Genomic DNA, 18,407 nt, shown 5'->3' with positions numbered 1-18,407 from the left:
TTGTCGTTGTGCTGCGTCTGCAGAAGTAAACCAGAACAGAGCAGCAGTGTTTGCTTTGTATATATCACTAGCAAGTTCTCTAATTAGTTTCAGGAAGCAGGACAAACTGTATGAAATGTGACCGTTCATTAGGATATTTATCTCGTTTTCCTCCGCATGCCTTTTATTTTCATACACAGAAACTCTCAGTGCGTCGTCCCCGTTCATATAAAGTTTCGATGCTGAAATCCAGTTATTATATAAAGTAAATTGTCACGGCACTTTCGCATCATATTCGCGACGGTGAACGAGAATAATAATCTAAAAAGGTCACGGCGCAAGTGTTTAAAGCGATTCACGGAAAATACAACCGGACAACTGCAGGAACGACAGGAATAATCTGCGAGGAGATCATGGCGGGACTCAAACAGCAAGCTGTGAAAAAACGACTCAAACGCGCTGTTTGTCATTATCAGTGTGGACTTGAAGACTTGACAGATGGTGCAGCAAACAAGACTCCACCAAGTGAAGCGACTTGGATGTGTCAGAAAATAAATAAAAATAAATAAAAAACAGATGCCAATTTGTTAAGTTTCTTTTCCTTCACACAGATTTTAAATTAAGGGAAGAAAACCCAGCAACCCCTCGGTCGGTGACACTGTGACTTCGCTCAAACTGCGACATTCACTGACCAGTGAAATCATGAAAATACAGTGTAATTGCTATTTTACTCGTGTGTGTAAGCACATTTAAATGCCAATTTCTCCTTCTGAGAATATTAGGTTTAGTCTGGATTTGTCATTTCCACGATGATCTTCCTCGACTTCACTTCAACAATTTGATTTTTCTTTGGATTTTTGCTTTTTTTTGTACAAAACATTTTATTCTGTCAATAATTGGTTGTGAGTGAAGTGACTTCCTCTTTCATTAAAATAAATTTCAGTGTTTTATCTGAAGTGTTGATCCATAAGAAGATCTTCTGATTGGCTTCTGAGTGATCCAATAAAATTATAGCAGAAACCGAATCCTGCAAGGTTTGGATGGTGGGTCCAGGTGGGCGGTATCACAGTATTAATATAGAACCTAGACCTGCTTTATAATCACACTACACATGGACAAGCCTAAGAGAACAGAAACAGAGCAGAAACACTGAAATGCTTTTATATTTATCCTCATAAAATATTGTTGTCAGTATTGACTTGATGTGTTTCTGTCAAACATCTCGGAGGGACAGTCATACGTCGCTGCTTCGAAAAGACGCCTCGGTTAGACACAAGAAATTGTCACTGAGGCTGTAAATACCCAGACGCCCATAACATGAATATTTTTACAATGAAATACAATAACGGTGTCAGTATTTTTGCAAAGACTAGATCCAAACAGACTGAAGCTGACAGGAGGGCATGACATACATACAAGCAAAGGCAATTACAGTAACACCAGGATGAAGTGTAAGTGCTCCTGTAGAGGGTGAAATTTGATGAAAGAACACTGTAAGAGCTTGACAGGCTCAGGTTCCTGTCAAGCTTGTCTGATCGCCGCACTGCAAACCTAAATTACTTTTGTCAAATTGTCAAGGAACCAGCAATCTGTGCTGAACATCCGTCCGCAGACGGAATGAGAGGAATGGGGAGGAAAAAAATACAACAATAACAGCCCTGGTGCGTCTCAGCTGGACAGAGCGCACTAAGCTGGAGTCGGACCACCCTGATCCGACGCCTCGATAACGCGTGGATGTCAGGTTTGGTTGAGAGTCCGACTCGCTGTGATGAAACAGGCCAGTGGCCGTAGGCTCTGATTCCGAGGGCTCGCTGATTCAATCTCCATCAAAGCGACTGCAGGCGCCGCAGAGTGCCCATCCCAGACTGGCATTTAGGGGTGGGGCTTCTAAAGACCAGCTTTCGCCTAATTCATCCCTAATTACTGAGTCATCTGGATCAAACAGTTAAAAAACATTCACTGGGCATGAAGTTACTCTACTGACATTTATATATAAAAGACCTCGCTGAGCGTCAAATCAGCCCTGACAAATCTAATAAACATCTCAGAGAGAAGATGCAGATAAAAAAATAAAACTTACTAACATTTTAGTTCCACAAATATATCTAGAAAAATAGACCAAAAGTCAAACAACGCTGAAATGAATGAAAACAATCAGGCCAGTGCGTGATCTGATGAATGAAAGAGGCTGATAGGAGGAAAGAAAAATGAATGGCTGTTCATTCACAGATGTGTTCTCCGCATATCCAATCTATGAATGGGAGAAAAGAAGGGATCATGGGCTGAAATCACATACTGACAAATATGAGTGGTTGACCGGGGTTCGGGGGGGGGGGGGGGGGTCAACATGTTTTATGAATAAACCTTTTAACCACACTCACGTGAGACTGTAGGAGTAATCTTCCTTGTTCACATAAAGCTCGTCGTTTATATCTCAGATGAGCGGCGCCTCACATGTGTGCAGCTGTAGTAGGCGGGTGGGGGTTGTTGAGCCCCACAATAAGAAGAATGAGGAGAGACGGGGGGGGGGGGGGGGGGGGGGGCGGCAGAGTGAGGTGTTGGAGCCGGAGCAGGTTGTTGGGGGAGGGGGCTGTCAGACTGTTTACTGTCTGTTTGTGGTAATACCATCACATAATGGCAGCGTGTGTGGGCTTAATCCATAGATCCAACATCACAATGACCTACATTTATTCACTGGCACGGTGCCTGCAAGCTGTGAGTGAAGTATTTTCATTAGAGCAAGGGAAGGTTAAACTGGAGTGTGTGTGATTGATATTAGCAATCATTAAAATACGGTATATCAGACTGTAACACGGCTAACTGCTGATATAATGTCGACAACGTGCAATCAACATTTTAATCTTCTGTGCCCATTTTTATGTGTTTGAAAGCTGCAGGTAAAATCCTGATGAATCACCGTCCCTGCTTCAAAGAGCTGCCTGAACACATAAAACTCAAATACTTGGGCAGGTATATGTAGGTAAACGTACATGTCCGTCAAGTCTCAGAGACCGATATAAAGTAGTGCTTTTCAAAATCCAAATTAGATGCAAAGGGGCACAAACTGAAAGGACATTACTCACATTACAGCTGCAGTGCAGAGGAAGGCGTCTGATCTCACTGGATCTGAAAGGTCCGAGATTTAAAGCCCCTTTTCCCTCTTGTTAAAAAACCCGAACACCCACTGACATTGGGCTTTTGTCGGCAATGCAATGACTGTATATAGCAGATTTCAGGTAAAAACACTCAGAGAAACTAAATCCTGCAAAGGTTTGGATGGTGGGTCCAGGTGGGCGGGGCTTGGTGACTGCTTTGTTGTGACATCACAAAGTTCCAGAAGTCCTGACGGCTGGTTTTAAGGCTCAGTTTCTGAATACAGGCTGTGTGCATTTCTCTGTGGACTGAGGCTTTGATACTTTCACAGTATTAATATAGAAGCTAGACCTGATCTATAATCACACTACACATGGACACAGACCTTTAGACAAGACGAGGGCTTTAAATGATTTTGTTGAAATACATTTTGTTCTGAAGACATAGACATCTCGACGATAACCTGCAGTACTGTATGTGCAGCCTTTCGGTTCACTTCACTTGTCAGGATGACCTCCTTGAAGAAAATGATGGCACATCTGTGACGCTGAAGAATGGCACGACAAGAAAGCAATCGAAAAGGGGGATGGCCATTGACTGAATGGTTTATTGATCCCGAGCTTCTTGCAAAATTAAGTGCAATGTCTCATGAATTCCAGTACAAACAGCTGAAGATGGAACAACAGCAAATCATTTATCTGTCTGTGCACAGTCATTATTTTTATGCAAGGAAGCCACAGGGGCATTATTTTTAAAATTCTACGAATCTATAAAAAGTCTGTAGTAAATATGTCAACAAGAACAACCCTGATTAATCTTATTTGCAGGTTTTGCTTTTGTTTATTTTTTCCTTGTCTGGCATTTTTGCCAAATCCTGAATATTCACGTTTGAGTCGACAACATTTTCATGCAGAATGAAATGCGTAATTATGTTCACGGTGAGGAAATACTGACTGCCATTAAATCAGTTAGTAATGATACACGTAGATGACAGAGCATGAAAATAGACTGTTCACTTATTTCACAAATCCATCATGTAACCTTGTGTTGGAAACATCTCGGCTATCAGCAGCTATTGCATGGATTTCCATTGGTACAGATATAGCAATAACCTTTTTTAGGCTTGTAATACAATTATATTATTGTATTTTATGTTATTTTTTATTTTTTTAAATAATATATAATTATTGTTTTTTTTAAGTTTCAGGAATAAGCGATGCTGCCACTAAATTTACAGATGTAAATTAGCATTTTTGCTCCAGTCTGGCATGTTTACATTGTATATTTTGTACTAATCTTCATTAGCATGCATTGTCCCTATCAAATACACAAATAAATCAAATAAACAGCAGTTCAAGGTTTTTATTTATTAACAGGCCAAGCTATAAAGTCTATCGTTCAAGACACTAGAAAAACTAATGAGATTTAGTGCTATTAGCATGCTAACACTCTAAACCAAGATGGCTAACATGGTAATCATTACACCATGTTAGCATTTAGCATTATCATTGTGAGCTTATTACACAGAGCTGCCAGAGTGTGTTTACGCTCTTATTGTTGTTTAGTCAACCTGTCGTAATGGGAATTAGTTTCAAATAGGTGTGAATTAAAAATCAGTGTTGTGCTCCCCCTTCACGGTATTAACAGTACACGAGATCCTGGGTGTGACTATGAGCCTGTGAAGTCATTACGGCTCTGAACCAGCAGCACCAAGTCAAATTCCTCTGCTTTAGTTGTTCTTGGCAAATGAACTGACTCGCATTCGGCTTTGATGGCAGTTTCGGGCTTGACGACGAGGTCCCAGCAGTCTGCTCCGCTCTCCAGCTTTGAGCCCCATAGGCAGACGTGCCAGGATGAGTTTTAGAGCCGCGATGATATTTCATGTCTCTTTCAGTGGTTGCCAAGACAACACTATGCTTTACTTCACAGAGAGAGTTTTCTTTTTTTCTAATATAGGGATGTGAGCGTGAGGGTGACAGACGGGGGGAAGAATCATCTGAATGTGCAGGTTGTGACAGTGAGGTGTGTTAAAATGTGACTGGAATAGTACAGCAGGGGCATATGTCTACTGTACATCCCTCCAGTTTGTCTGCTTTAAACCACTCAAGTTTATAATGGCAACAACCGAGGAGAGTAACTACAAATCAGCTTTTCTCGTAAACGACCAATCTGTTGCTGTGGAGCCTCTCCTTCTTGCCGGCAGCCCGGGGAAACCATTAAAGAGACTCATTATAAATGAGATCCACTGTGAGGCATGAGCATAGAGGAAATCGAAGCCTCTGCCACAACACAAATCTGTCCGTGTCACTTTAGATTGAGAGTAGGGGTCTTGCTCATTACACTGCTTTCTCTCAGCCTCATGAGGACTGATGAGAGCGAACCGGACAGCCGCATTCAAACACTTACATCGTTTGTCAAGCGACTCCTTTATTTCTTTAATCCTATTCGGGTTCAGTCTGTGTTGGACGCTGCAATAACTGAACCCTATTTTTAGGGCGGTCAGTTGAGAATAATTTGACGTTGTCCTAAAGAGGTAAACAGCCTCCTACACAGACTGACAGAGGGTTCTGGAGCCAGAATTAAGGCCCGTCCATAATTGAAGCAGCTCTTGAGCAGCTGGGCTGGATTTAAGAGGGCGTTCCTGCAATGAAAGAAGCTCTCTGATATTCAGCTGCACCTGATTTCTCTCTGACACCTTCATTTACTCCCTCCTGCCTGCTCGCTCGCTCGCTTTATCCCTCACGGACACACACACGTCAAACTTAGTTTACACTGAACGCTCCCTCTTACATCCTCTCACGCTCTGATTTATGGGTCTAATTTTGTCCAACTGCATCTGCTTTCTCTGCATTTCCCTCTCTTTTCCCTGCGTGCACACGTCTGTCACAGATACGGACCGGCCGCTGTATTCCTCTCAAACACAGCTGAAGCCGAGAAGGTGGAAGAGACTGTGGGTGAAACAGAATAAGAGCTTATCTTGTTTGCACAGCAGCCATTTGGACAAGAATTGGCTTTCACAGAGAACGGTTTCCATCCAATCACACCGCAGACCCTCGAACTCAGGTCGCTTCAGACAACTCATATCATAATCAGTCATTACGTGCAGCTTGCTCTGAGGCTGTTAAGCCTCATTGACTAAGGTAGTTGCATCAGCAACATCTATAGCCGGATCCATGTTAAAATACCCACATTCGTGGCTCCACAGCCGACCTGAATCTTCCATTCACACTCTCTCTTAGTCTCTGCTGTCTCTCTCTGACATGTGACATCAGGCACATGCAAAGAAAAAATAACTGGCTGTACACGTGACGTGCTGAATCGCCTTAAATGAAATGTTCCAAAGTCTGAAATGCAAGAGTGGAAAAAAAAAAGAAGGAGGAGGAGGAGGGGGGCAACAAGTCCATTACTTAAATATTTAACTCCATCCATCACGTTAAAGTAGGAAAAACCTGAGAAGGACAAGTGCTACGCCTCAGTCTACCGCCATTAATATATATCCACCGTGTTGTTCTTACCTCTGCAGCAGCAGCACAGCTGCTCTGAGACATCGTCACAGAGCAGTAAAGGTATGTGGTGAAAAGGTCGACACCCTTTCAACAAGGTAGAAACTGTAATTTAGGTTTGATTCTGAGGGAAACATGAACAGTACATTTTCTCCAAACTCACCAAACACACAAGAAAAGATGTAATGAGCGGACTCTTTACAGTTCAGGTGAGTCTGACGATCTCAGGGGCCTGGCTGTAGTGTAGGGGCCTAAAAGGTCTGTGATGAAGGGGGTGGGCAAATCCACTGAGCGCTTTATAAAAACATCTAATCAAATCATCAAAGCTTTTCTAAAATGAACCGGGAGCCAATGGAGAGAGGCCAGGATAGGGGTCATGTGATCCCTCCCCTCGGAAGCAGTCAGCAGCCAAGCCGCAGGATTCTGGACCGGTTCAAAAACCCACTATTAATTGGTAAATACCAACAGTTGCACTAACAAACATTATTTCCTTTATGTCTAATTTCTGTATTTTAGCACGAAGCTTCAAACAAGGTTGTTCTGTTTGGGACTGAACATGTCATCTCGGGTTCTAGAAATACTGACTGGAAGTTTTCATTATTTAGAAAAAAGGATTAATTGAGAATAATATAAAACAGTTGTTAGTGACAGTATTAATCAGTTCAGTAATGAATGAATGAAATAGCTAAACAATGAGAAGAAGAATAGAATGATAAACATGTTGCAGGGCTCATAGTGATTGTTCCATCATGATTTTGAAGGTTAACATCAGGTTTTCTTATATTTCTCTTCAGGAGATGCCTCATATTTTTTAACAGCTCGTCACAATCTGAAGCTTCTGCAGTGATTTTAAAAGCAAGGAAAAAAAAAACAACAAAAAAACCCTGTTAATCTCAGTGAGCATCACTGAAGCACGAGCAACTTTAATCTATTTATAGCGTGACATTTTCAGTCTTATTTGCTATTTGCAAGTGAGAGCTTTAAACCATGTGCTGAGCATATGGATTTCTTCATACACCAAGAATACCCTGAGAGTATGGAGAGCAAAGACGCCGTGATTATTCCATTTGAATCACCGAACGCAGAGGCAGATAGAGATAAGTGTTGCTGAGAAATTACGTGTTGTGCTGCTTAGAACTGTTTATTTTTACTCAGGGATTTTTGAAGCTGTCATTAAAACCAGGATTTAAATGCTTAATCTCTAACTTGGGCAATTTATTTGCAGAGCTGAATGCATTCATTAACAAATAAAAGGCCACAGACTGGGAAGCACCGAGTGTTGCAGCGCATCGTTCAATGTAAGATCTGAAACAGGTGGTCTGATCAGAATGGATCATCTCTTATCAATCAATTTTCTCATTATTTCGCTGTCTAATCAAACTGTGATTCAGCGTTTAAAGAGTGTGACAAATCATGTGGCTACTAAACAGCGCCAGAGGGAAACAAACCCCGACACCGTCATCATTCCAGCATTTACTGTAAAGCCACATAATGGAGCGGCTTCGTCACTGGACAATTGAATGGAAAATAATTATTTTCCTTTTCAATTCTCAGCGGCAGTTTGAACAGACGACGTGACGCGATGTTTCCTTGATATAATTACCGGCTAATTTAACCTTAAGTCAATTTTATTTTCTTCTTTGGGATTATAATTGTGTGAAATTTTTGTTTGTCATCATCCGTCTTAAACACATCTCACGTAGTACACCCACACAGCAGTCTGCATGTCTTCCACACACTACATTATGCATAATGACTCCTGCAGCATCCTCTTATTCTCTCACGCAGGCTCAGCTTTGTTTTTTCACCACTGGTTACAAATGGAAACAAATGCATAACTATGTGGGATGATGAGAGAGAAATGCAAAGCAAGATCGCACACGCGTTTCACTACGTCTCTCCAGGTGTTGACTCAGTTAAACGGAGGCACAGCTCAGAGAATGTATCTATTATTATTAAATACATAACCAGCTCTCATATAACATTACAGCTCAGAAGCTCTTTGTATTTATACTGATGAAGTGAAATCACACCTGTCAACACAATAACAGTATGAGACAAGGCTGTGAAACTGCGAGGGGCGGCTCATGACAAAAAAAAGACTAAAGTTACAATTGAGAATATCTGGCTCGTCCCAGGTTTCAGAGATCGCTCTTGGAGCAAGTGCGGTAAACAGCTCGGCATCTAAATGTCAAGCACAGAGGTTTAGAATACATTTTCTGCCACTTTAATGAGGGCTACTTCTCCTGCAGAGGTCACACAGATACGTCCACTGGGCGACCAAAGTTTCAGCGAAGGCACAAATCATAAAGCATTAAGATCGTGCCGAGGATTGTGCTGACGAGCCGAATCTCCTTCACGGACTGTAAAGGACAGTGGACGGTGCGTTTATGAAGACCCGGGGTCACAGGATAACAAAGAAGAAGATTGCCTTCACAGAAACCCCCGATGGTCCACCACGAGAGGAGCAATCAGCCCGCCGCAATGACATTCCCCTGGAATTCCAGCACAGGAGACGATACAGATAAAGGCTGAGAGTGTGTGTGTTGGATAAGGGGGAAGGACAGAAGAAGTTATCTCTGAAAGGAAGCCATTTCTTTAATGGCGATAACAGAGAATTATTTATTCTTATTTAATTATATGTTCAGTTGTCCCGCACCAACACATCTGGTGCTGTTTTTCACTCGGCCTACTGCGATGTGTTTTGATGTCTCTTCTCGGCAGCGCCTCCTGCCAATTTGAACTTGGATTTTGATCATACGAGTGTGGCCCAGGGAAAGATTATAAATGGTTACACACACTAGAAGTGTTTGACATGCAATAACACTCCAGGATTTTAAAAATATAACACAGATTTGTCTCTAGTTCACACGATTTACAAACTATAGAAACATAAACTCATATGTAGGATGATAAATTGCACATCCACACTTGCTTATGAGATTAGCAGAGCGGTCTGCCCGGTTGAAACAGGTGTATGACCTCCCTGGAGAAACTCCGAGTCAGGTGAGAGGAAAACACTGAGGTAATTAGAGGCACAGGATACAGGATGGTAATGAGGCCTTTTCCCCTGCTGTAGGGTCCGACAGTCAGAAGCCCTCCAGCTCTTTTTATCCAAGTCTCCCGTGGGCCGGCCAGCGGAGGGAGGGCATTTGCCCGTCATTGATTTCCCCTCTCCAATGTACCGGTTTTGAAGATCAATGCAACATGAAGGTATTTGTGTCCTCATTAAAGCTGTTTGCTCAGCGGATCAATGCAGACTGAACCCACAGCTTGGCTTGGCTGACAATACGATGTCCCAGAGAGGCATCAGACCTGTAAGGGTCAAGTCTCACGCACTTAAATCCTTTACCTCGCTAATAGTACTCTATGATATACTCCGTTATGAGTAAATGTCCTCCATTTAAAATTTACCTGAACTAAAAGTGACAAAGTATTTTCAGTAAAAAAGTGCAGCTCTCTTGCTGCAGCTTGGTGCCATGTCTTATAGACTTCAAACAACATTTTTGTTGGCTAATTAGCCCAACAAACATTCCCAGAAGGTTTCGACATACACGTTATGTTGTTGTTACGCAATACGGTTCACTAATGGAAGTGTTCGCTAATGGTTCCTGTGTGCTGATTGTTCCAAACCTTCCACCAAACGTGTTGCTAGCTATGCAATGTTTACGACGATGTTCTCTGAATCACATTAAACTTGTTTGTAAGAAAGTTCTCTTACCTTCAGAAAAACATCGTAACATCATAATTAACCACTTAGCCATGAACCGCCAATAACAAGTTTGACCCAATAATTCAGTTAAACAGACTAAAAACTAGTAGATGTTTATTTAATTGTGAGGTTTTATGCCAGTCTGACTCAGTGTCACGTGAGCAGTAGCCCGGCTGTTCACACCAGAAGCACAACTCTGCTCCTCTGCTCTTTGTGAATCACATGTGGAGCTGATCTTTATAATAACCTCATTAATTTATAACAGAGAGCTTTTTATGTGTTCTTGGATAAGCGGGACTTTGTTTCCTCTGTAACTAATGAAGTTAAAAGGACCATCGCCTTGTGTGATGGTCTGCCTGGAGGGGCTTCTCTTCTGCCTGTGTGTGTGCTCATCTATCTCCCTCTCTGTTTAGATCCACTCTTGACTCCCTTTTTAAAGTTCCTCTCCAGACATGTTTTAAAAAAATTCTCTGCTATGATTAATGTTTTGTTTAACATGGTTTTCACACATAAAAACTGTGTCTAAAGCTTATCTCCTCTTACTTCCTGATTGATAAATATGGATCAGGCCTTGTGCCCCGCCCACCTACTAACCACTATCACGATGGCTAGAGGAGGAAACATCTGAGAGACTCAGCCACATGTTTGAGCCTCAGTCAGACCCAGACTCAGAGACTAGCAGATGGATCAGAACCGTTATCGCATTTAGCATCTTTTATTTGTTTATGTTGTTTGTTAGCTTGTAACTGGCAGTGGCTGACACAGTGTTAGTGGTTATGCTAATGCTAACATGTTAACAAGGTTGAAACTTAATTTTCACTGAAGGGGATGTTTAATGAGTTACAAACACTCATTTTAATACATTTTAATCTTGTCGGTTAACTGTTAATAGTTGGTTAACGGGCGTCGGCTTTGGGTCAGAAAAAACATCTCTAGTCACAACCAGGAACTATACAAAGCTGTTATTTACAAAGTAATCAGCTACTACAACAGTCAGATAAATGTAGTGGAGTAAAAAGTCTAAACTTTCCCTCTGAAATATAGTGGAACATTAACGTTCTTCAAATTGAAAAGACAGGGAAATTGCAGTATTTATGATACTGACTGAGCTTCTTGTTTGGTCACTATGGTGCTGTTTCAGGCAAGTGAAAGTTCAGGAAGGACAAAACAAACCAAGGCTATGGGGGTGCATATTGACACTCTCAAGGGGCACGAGCTAAAACACACCACTCCACTCAAAACAAGCTGACATCTCCACTCTGCCTTTTCCCTCGAGCATTTTCTCTGTAACTTCATCTCACTCTTTCAACCTTTGACCCCACACATCTATGTCTCCAAGGATACTATCATTTGTAACGGTTCTGCAAACCGTTTTCAACCCAATCTCTCGCCCCCTCTGGGTTTTGTATACCTGCCTCACACACACACACACACACACACACACACACAAAAGGAGTCAATCTTTAAAATACCACATCTTCATCACCGAACCAGAGCTCCTATCACACATCAAATGTCAGAACAAATCCCCCAGACAGCTTCTTGCTTCATTATCCATGAGAAAATCCATCCATTTGTAAGGGGAGATAAATTGGACCCTGTTCTTAAGATAAGGAGCTTTGTGTTTGTCCTGTGGCACTTGTGGGTTTTACCAGTTGCAGACTGTGCTCCTTTAGTCATGGATGCTTGGTGGGACATTATTCGACTACTCTGATGGTCTTGGACTCAAAGATGCTACTTTTTTGGTTGCTCTTTGCCTTTTTTCAAGTTAGCTAGTGGGAACAGGCCTTAAGTGGACTTTAACTGGTTTATTCAGCAATAATTGGCAAACATTTTGCCATTATATTATGTTACGGAGGATGTTTTTACGGATGTTTTGATATCAATTGCTAGTTAAGTAGCTACCACTCTGAGAACTGTTCTCAAGTACAATCCTAACCCTTTTCTGCAGTAATATTGGCTATTTGCCCTGATACACTGATACACAGACTCACTTCTTGTTGTTTTGCCTAACTTTTTTGGCTCTGCAGCAACAATAAAGTACATTCAACCAGATAAAAACTTCTGAAAAGTTATTAAAAAATGCTGTAACTCAGCGGAAGAAACGGCTTTAGTGCAAATGGTTGATTTTTATGTGATTCAAAATACCCAAACACACACACACAAACACACACACACACTCTGCAGGATAAAACACAATAAAGCCTGATGGTTTATTTCCACTGTGGTCCACTAACATACAAACAATAACACCAGACAAGCACACAGGGGTGAGCCACACATCGGTCTTATAAAACTATTAATCCTTGTTTCTGCCATGGTGAAACTTCACCAGCCCTCAAGCGTTACGCAAGGAAGCTTAATCATCTGAATACATATGTCATTGTTGGAGGTCACTCTCCCTGAACCAGCACAGTAGATGTGACTGGTTTAAACTTTCACTCTGGGGCTCAGCTCGCCTTGTAACTCATCAAAACAATACCAGCTGTCATGCCAAGTCATGATCTGCATGCAGTATTCATAAGCAGCATATGCACGTCAGTAGATTATCTAAACTATGGGCGAGCTATATAAACACAGTCAGTCACACACAGTTGTCAGGTCGGTGAGCACTAACGTGGGTTAAAATGCAACATTAGCTGAGTAAATGTTGAGTGACATCTCTGCACAACGAAGGCTGTTTTGTGGAGACGATGAGAGCAGAAACAGAGAAACCACACGCTTCACTGTCTTCACATTAGTCTTTAGGGAAGTGAGCTACATCCTTCACCCTACATCCCAGGGTGTCCTATACAGCGCAGGCTAATGAACATCCCTCCCAGCCACCCAGCGCCTGCATCACTTCAAAACTGGACTTCACAGCAAAGGAAACCATCACAGCTGCTCTTCCTCCCCTCAGGGCTCTAAATGGGTGCACTCAGTGATTCGCGGCTGCAAAATGCTCCAGATAGAGCCGACTGAGTACTAAAAATTACTCACTGTGTACCTAGAGTGTTAGACATTGTAAAAGTCACCTATAACGTCTTTATCCTACAGATGCATATCTTGCATTAACAGTGCACGTGGCTCTCTCTCTTGTGCAGCACACACCTCACAACCATCATCTGTTCTTACAAGTCGAACGGTGGAAAAGAGACAGAGACAGAGAGAGGGTGTCAGTGGTTCAGCTGGTGTGCAATTTAAAGTGAGACCACTGCAATAACCTCTTGTCATGTGCATGTACACGCCACCTGAGTCCACGGTACTCACCATCCTTGCGGTGGTAGGTGATCTCCACCTTGCGCTCCTCCGAGCCCATCAGCGCCTGGGCCACCTGGGCCACCGCGTGCCGGCTGGTGAACTGGCCGTGCAGGAAGTCACAAGTGCACGGCTTCTGCATGACGTCCGGCCGGGAGAAGCCCGTCATCTCGCAGAAGGCGTCATTACAGTAGATAATAGCGCAGTTCTGCACCCGGGCATTAGCTATGATGAATTTCTTATCTGTGAAGGTGTAGAAGAGAGATTGGAAGGAGGAGAATGTTAATTTGTTCACGGGCAGAATATTAAATAAACAAGACCGATTTACTCTAGTCGATCACTTGTTTCTAAAGATATCAATGAATACATTAACATGAATATGAAATAATACAAAAATATAAATACAGGTACAGTAGGTGGGTGTAATAGGTTTACATGGGATTATCCTCCATTACATCTCTCAATATAGGTTCTACGCTCTTCCAGGGAATAATAAAAATTAAACTTCATACAGGCTGAACCGCTTTATAAATGTTCCAAACTGTATGCGATAATGAAAGCTTGATTATTGCCTCTATTTGACATTTTATTAAAAGTGGTTTTCAGCAGGAAAACCCAGATTTATGGCACAACTACTTTGCTTCATCCAGGAAACTAAACATTTGGATTTAAAAAGGGCAATGAAGGTATTTTGGTGATATGATCTGAAAGTAATTAAATCCTTTAATCCTTGTTTCCTATAAGCAGCTTTTTTTTTGTTGTTTTTTTTTTAAACTGCAATTTGCACTGGAGCAGCAGAGCACTCTCCAGCACAGAACTATAAAACAACCCAGGTGTTTGATGAGGTGGCAGGGCTAATTAACTTATAATGGACCTCTCCCGTGTAGTTTTTTTTATCCAAATCACTGTGACATATCTACATCATAAGCCTTGATGTAAAAGAAGGCGGTTTCCTAATGAGTAAATAATTGTTCTCGGGATGCAGCAGGAGAGACACAAAAGGCAGCAGCACAACAACACAAACACAGACACAAACACATCGCACCCACACAGCACTGCACGCCGGGGAAAGGTACTCACTTTGTCCTTCGAATTTGCGAATAATTACTCCCAAAAACGTGTTTTGTGGCGCAACATGACCCCTCCGGACAGGCATGGTTCCCCTCCAAAAACAATGGTGATGAAAAATCTTTGGCTGTCCAAGTGAGAGCGAGCCGGTCCCCCCCCCCCCCCCCAAAAAAAAAAAAACGCCTTCCGTCAAGTTCTAGCGGGTGAGAACCGAAGCCAGAGGGGCTCCCCGTTTTCTTTGTCACCAGTCAGTCATGCTCGTAGGAAAATCTCTCCCCCCCCTCTGCTTTGCTTTTTCTTTTTTCTTTATCCCCCGAGCCCCAGTGTTTCCCTTATTTCAACTCCGACGCGTCCCCGGTTGAACGCATCGCAGAGGCTTCCCTGCGCTCCTCGCCGACGTGAAGCTGGAAAGAAAGGAGTCGATAACCCGCAGTTTAACCAACATTTCACCGTCGCTCCTCGAAAGCACCGTGCGCGTTAGTAGCGGTGCGTGTGCGTGTGTGTGTGTGTGTGTGCGTGGGGGTCTATTGTTGTGAAGGGAAGACTGATGGTCTCTGAGGCCAATGGCTGAGAGGCTGTCGGACCGGAGAGGCGCAACACCGACACTGCTGAGGGAAGGAACCCACATGGATGCGTAGACAAAGCGGCAGACGGAGATATAGTAGAGGCAGGGTTAGCTGGTAACGCATTACTGTAACGCGTTACTTCCTGTTTTATGTAATTCCTGGGCACATAAAAGCATAAGCAGTTTGTAATTACATTATTAGCCTCTATAAGTGCAGTTATGTCGAATTAATAAAATAGTTTACAGCTTACCTTCCGTTTATTTTTGACCTTTTTGTCGTCACACAGCGAGGTAAATTTAAACTGAGAGTGCTAGCTAGCTTAACTTCAGCTACTAAAACAATTAGCTTTGTTTTTATCTTAGCTTTAATGTTAACATGCTAATGAGTTAGAGCTAATTTTAAAACATTTACCAAATCACGACGGCGCGTAATGAAAGAATACATCTGACACTAATGATTGATTACTTTTGGCACACCTGTGAATTCAGTCACGAGCCCAACAGTACCGCTGACAGGAGCGTGACGTCAGATCAGCATACGCAGGTGTATCTCATATCTCATTAATGCAGTGCCCCCCTCCCGGCCACGATTAGGTTAGATGACCGTGTTTTAAATGTCTTCTGTAGCCTCGAGTTTGCGCTTTACTTTACACACACTGCATAAAATGTGACAGGGCTCCACTGTCGCTGCCTCGGAGTTAAAATAAATAAATAAATAAAAAATAAATAGAAAAGAGAGAGAGAGAGAGGCCTCGCGAGGAGGCGCTGGCCATGGTGCTGCCGAGGCTTTTCACTTTTCCTCTCACTGGTGGTATCAGTACAACAGGCGTGTTTTTTAAGCGGCTTATACAGAAGCGAGAAGTCAGGGGAAGGGCTTAGCGCCTTGCTCAAGGACACTTCAGCAGGATATAGGACATATTGTATTTAACACACACAATATGGGAGGGTGTGGGCGTTAAACTTGAGACTGTGTCAGTTCCCTTTGACTCTGTTGGGTGTTAAGAAAGCGGAAATGCACAAACTGTAACTTTTCATTAAACTAATTATCATAACTTTTAAAAACTAAACAAATAGAACAAATTATCATAATTACCACAATAAAGAAACAAGCATATGAAGGAAATAGTGTCCATGTGTATATACAAATAAAAAAGAAAACCAAACTACTAAGATCTAAATCCTTGATGATAATAAATCCCAGCCTAATTATTACACTGTTGCACACTTCAAACAAGACATACACATATAACTGACATCTAAAGCCTGACCTTTCTTGCTTTCCTTGATGCAAAGTCATCAATTAGTGCCAAAATTATATAAAAGTATAACACAATTGCACAAATCCTTCATCCCACAAATAGATAAACATACTTAATCTCAGTAAAAGTAGCAATACCACAGTTTAGAATTACTCTGTTACGAGTAAAAGTAGAAATATTGTAGAATATACTTGAAGTAAAAGAATTCATAATACAGATTTCCTCCTTTCAGAATTATTATATGTATTATATTGTTGTGTTATTGCTTTTCAAGTAGCATTTTTTGTTGCTGGTTGCTATTTTAACTACTTTACCTCATGTAAGAGTTTCCTCTATAAAATTGTATAATTTAATTGTTGATCATACATTGTTTATGTTAAATCTTAATCTGTAAAGTAGCTTCTAACTGTATTTTTTGGAATAAAAAGAAGGTACAATGTTTACCTCTAATGTAGTGGAGTATAAGGTATATTAAATGGATGTTCTTAAAGTACAAGTACCTATGAGTTGCACCTAAGTGCGGTTCAAGATGGACTCCTACAGGGAACTCTTTATTACAGATTTGTGTGTAAAATCATCAGCACTTCAGTCAAATGTTTCCATTCGTTTCTCAGGTTGTTTCTTCAATAAATTGGTTGTAAGATGGGGTTTGTGTTTGTTTACAGGCTTGATATCTGTTGGAAGCTTCAACCCACTTTGTATATGTTCAGTTGTTCTGTCCGGGTTGTTTGGGGGGGGGTTCAGCTGCTCCATCAGTGAGAGGGGAAACAGGTTTGCATCATTAGGTCCTCTTAGCAGTGAGGTACTGGGGACCTTTAGGATGTAGGGAGGTGTAGGAAGAAGTGTGTGCTTATAGTAGCAATATGGAGTGTTTACAGATGTGCGGTGTTCTGTACGCTTGTGTGTGGCTCAACACCATACTTAGCTGAGTAGGTGGTATGTTCCAGTTAGGTGAGGAGGAGAAGGTAAAATGCTATTAAGCTATTGTTGAATTTCCCAGGGTTCATTTTTCCTCTGTTTGTTTATATTTTTGTAATAAATATCATTTTTTTGAGCACATACTCCGGCCTGCCGACCTGTTCTCTGCCGAACATCCGTTGAAAGGTTTCCAGTGCCCAAACATCATCCTCTGCTTTTAGCATTAATCATAGAATCCTCACTTTGTAGAAAGACCTGTTACCGTGATAAAAACACTGGCAGGTAATGTGGACTGGAGGTTTTAAACGTTTTAACACTCTCTCCCTTCCTCTCAATTTATTCTGTACTTGTTCCACTTGCCTTTCGGATTCAATTTATTCCCCCTCCCCGTGTGTCTTTCGCTGTCTCCCTCTCAGACACACACAGGCAAACAAACACACCCGGAGTCTAGTGAAACATCTGTCCTGGTCTTACACGAGCTCTCCCTCCATCTGGTCCATTGAGAAAACGAATCACAATATACAGACATGGAGGGGTGGGGGTTGGAAAGAAGGCAGCATATGCTGCTTTTACGACCTTTTTGTTTTGGCTACAGTAGACTGTGTGTGAAGGCAGCCCTTTGTTCAACACTTTTCTCCTTGTCATGCACAGAAATCCTTTTCTGGATACAGCCCCCCCCCCTGCAGCTTGTGGCCTATCTATTGCAAAGACTCTATTGGCTGCTTTAGCATATTCATCGGAATTAATCTGCATTCTGTTGCCAGCATCTAGTTTCTCATCACGCTGTAATGATATTTGAATTCATAAAAACAAGTTAATCCACAAAACATTTTTTTTTCCTTTTCATTTCCCCCTCTCTCCCGCCCTCTCGCTGTCTCTGTCACACAGCAAGCACGACTCACTGACTCACAGCGGTGAAACTGTAAAGGCTAGGCCTGCCCTTGAGTCATATTCACATTAAATGGAGTGACAACATTAATTAATTGTATTTTAGCTCATAATGTGCTCACTGAATGGACAGCTGGTAGCGAAGTACAGCATTTTTACTGAGACGAGAACATAATCCTTAAGAA

General features: G+C 42.0%; 1 protein-coding gene across 4 annotated transcripts in view; it reads right to left on the bottom strand.

Annotated features, from left to right (window-relative positions):
• Positions 1-14,747, bottom strand: part of kcnh7 (potassium channel, voltage gated eag related subfamily H, member 7) — a 61,501-nt gene extending 46,754 nt beyond the window's left edge. For all 4 annotated transcript variants that reach the window (XM_056370315.1, XM_056370316.1, XM_056370317.1 and 1 more), the window contains exons 1-2: positions 14,605-14,747; positions 13,537-13,767 (exon numbers count right to left, since the gene is read on the bottom strand). In XM_056370315.1, coding sequence (XP_056226290.1) covers positions 13,537-13,767; positions 14,605-14,680 — 307 coding nt within the window. In that variant the 5' untranslated portion in view covers positions 14,681-14,747. The remainder of the gene's footprint in view (positions 1-13,536; positions 13,768-14,604) is intronic.
• Positions 14,748-18,407: the final 3,660 nt, after the last annotated feature.

The sequence above is a fragment of the Seriola aureovittata genome, chromosome 24 (genome assembly GCF_021018895.1).
Source record: "Seriola aureovittata isolate HTS-2021-v1 ecotype China chromosome 24, ASM2101889v1, whole genome shotgun sequence".
In the NCBI taxonomy this organism is placed as follows: Eukaryota; Metazoa; Chordata; class Actinopteri; order Carangiformes; family Carangidae; genus Seriola; species Seriola aureovittata.
This window is presented reverse-complemented; position numbering and strand designations above follow the sequence as displayed.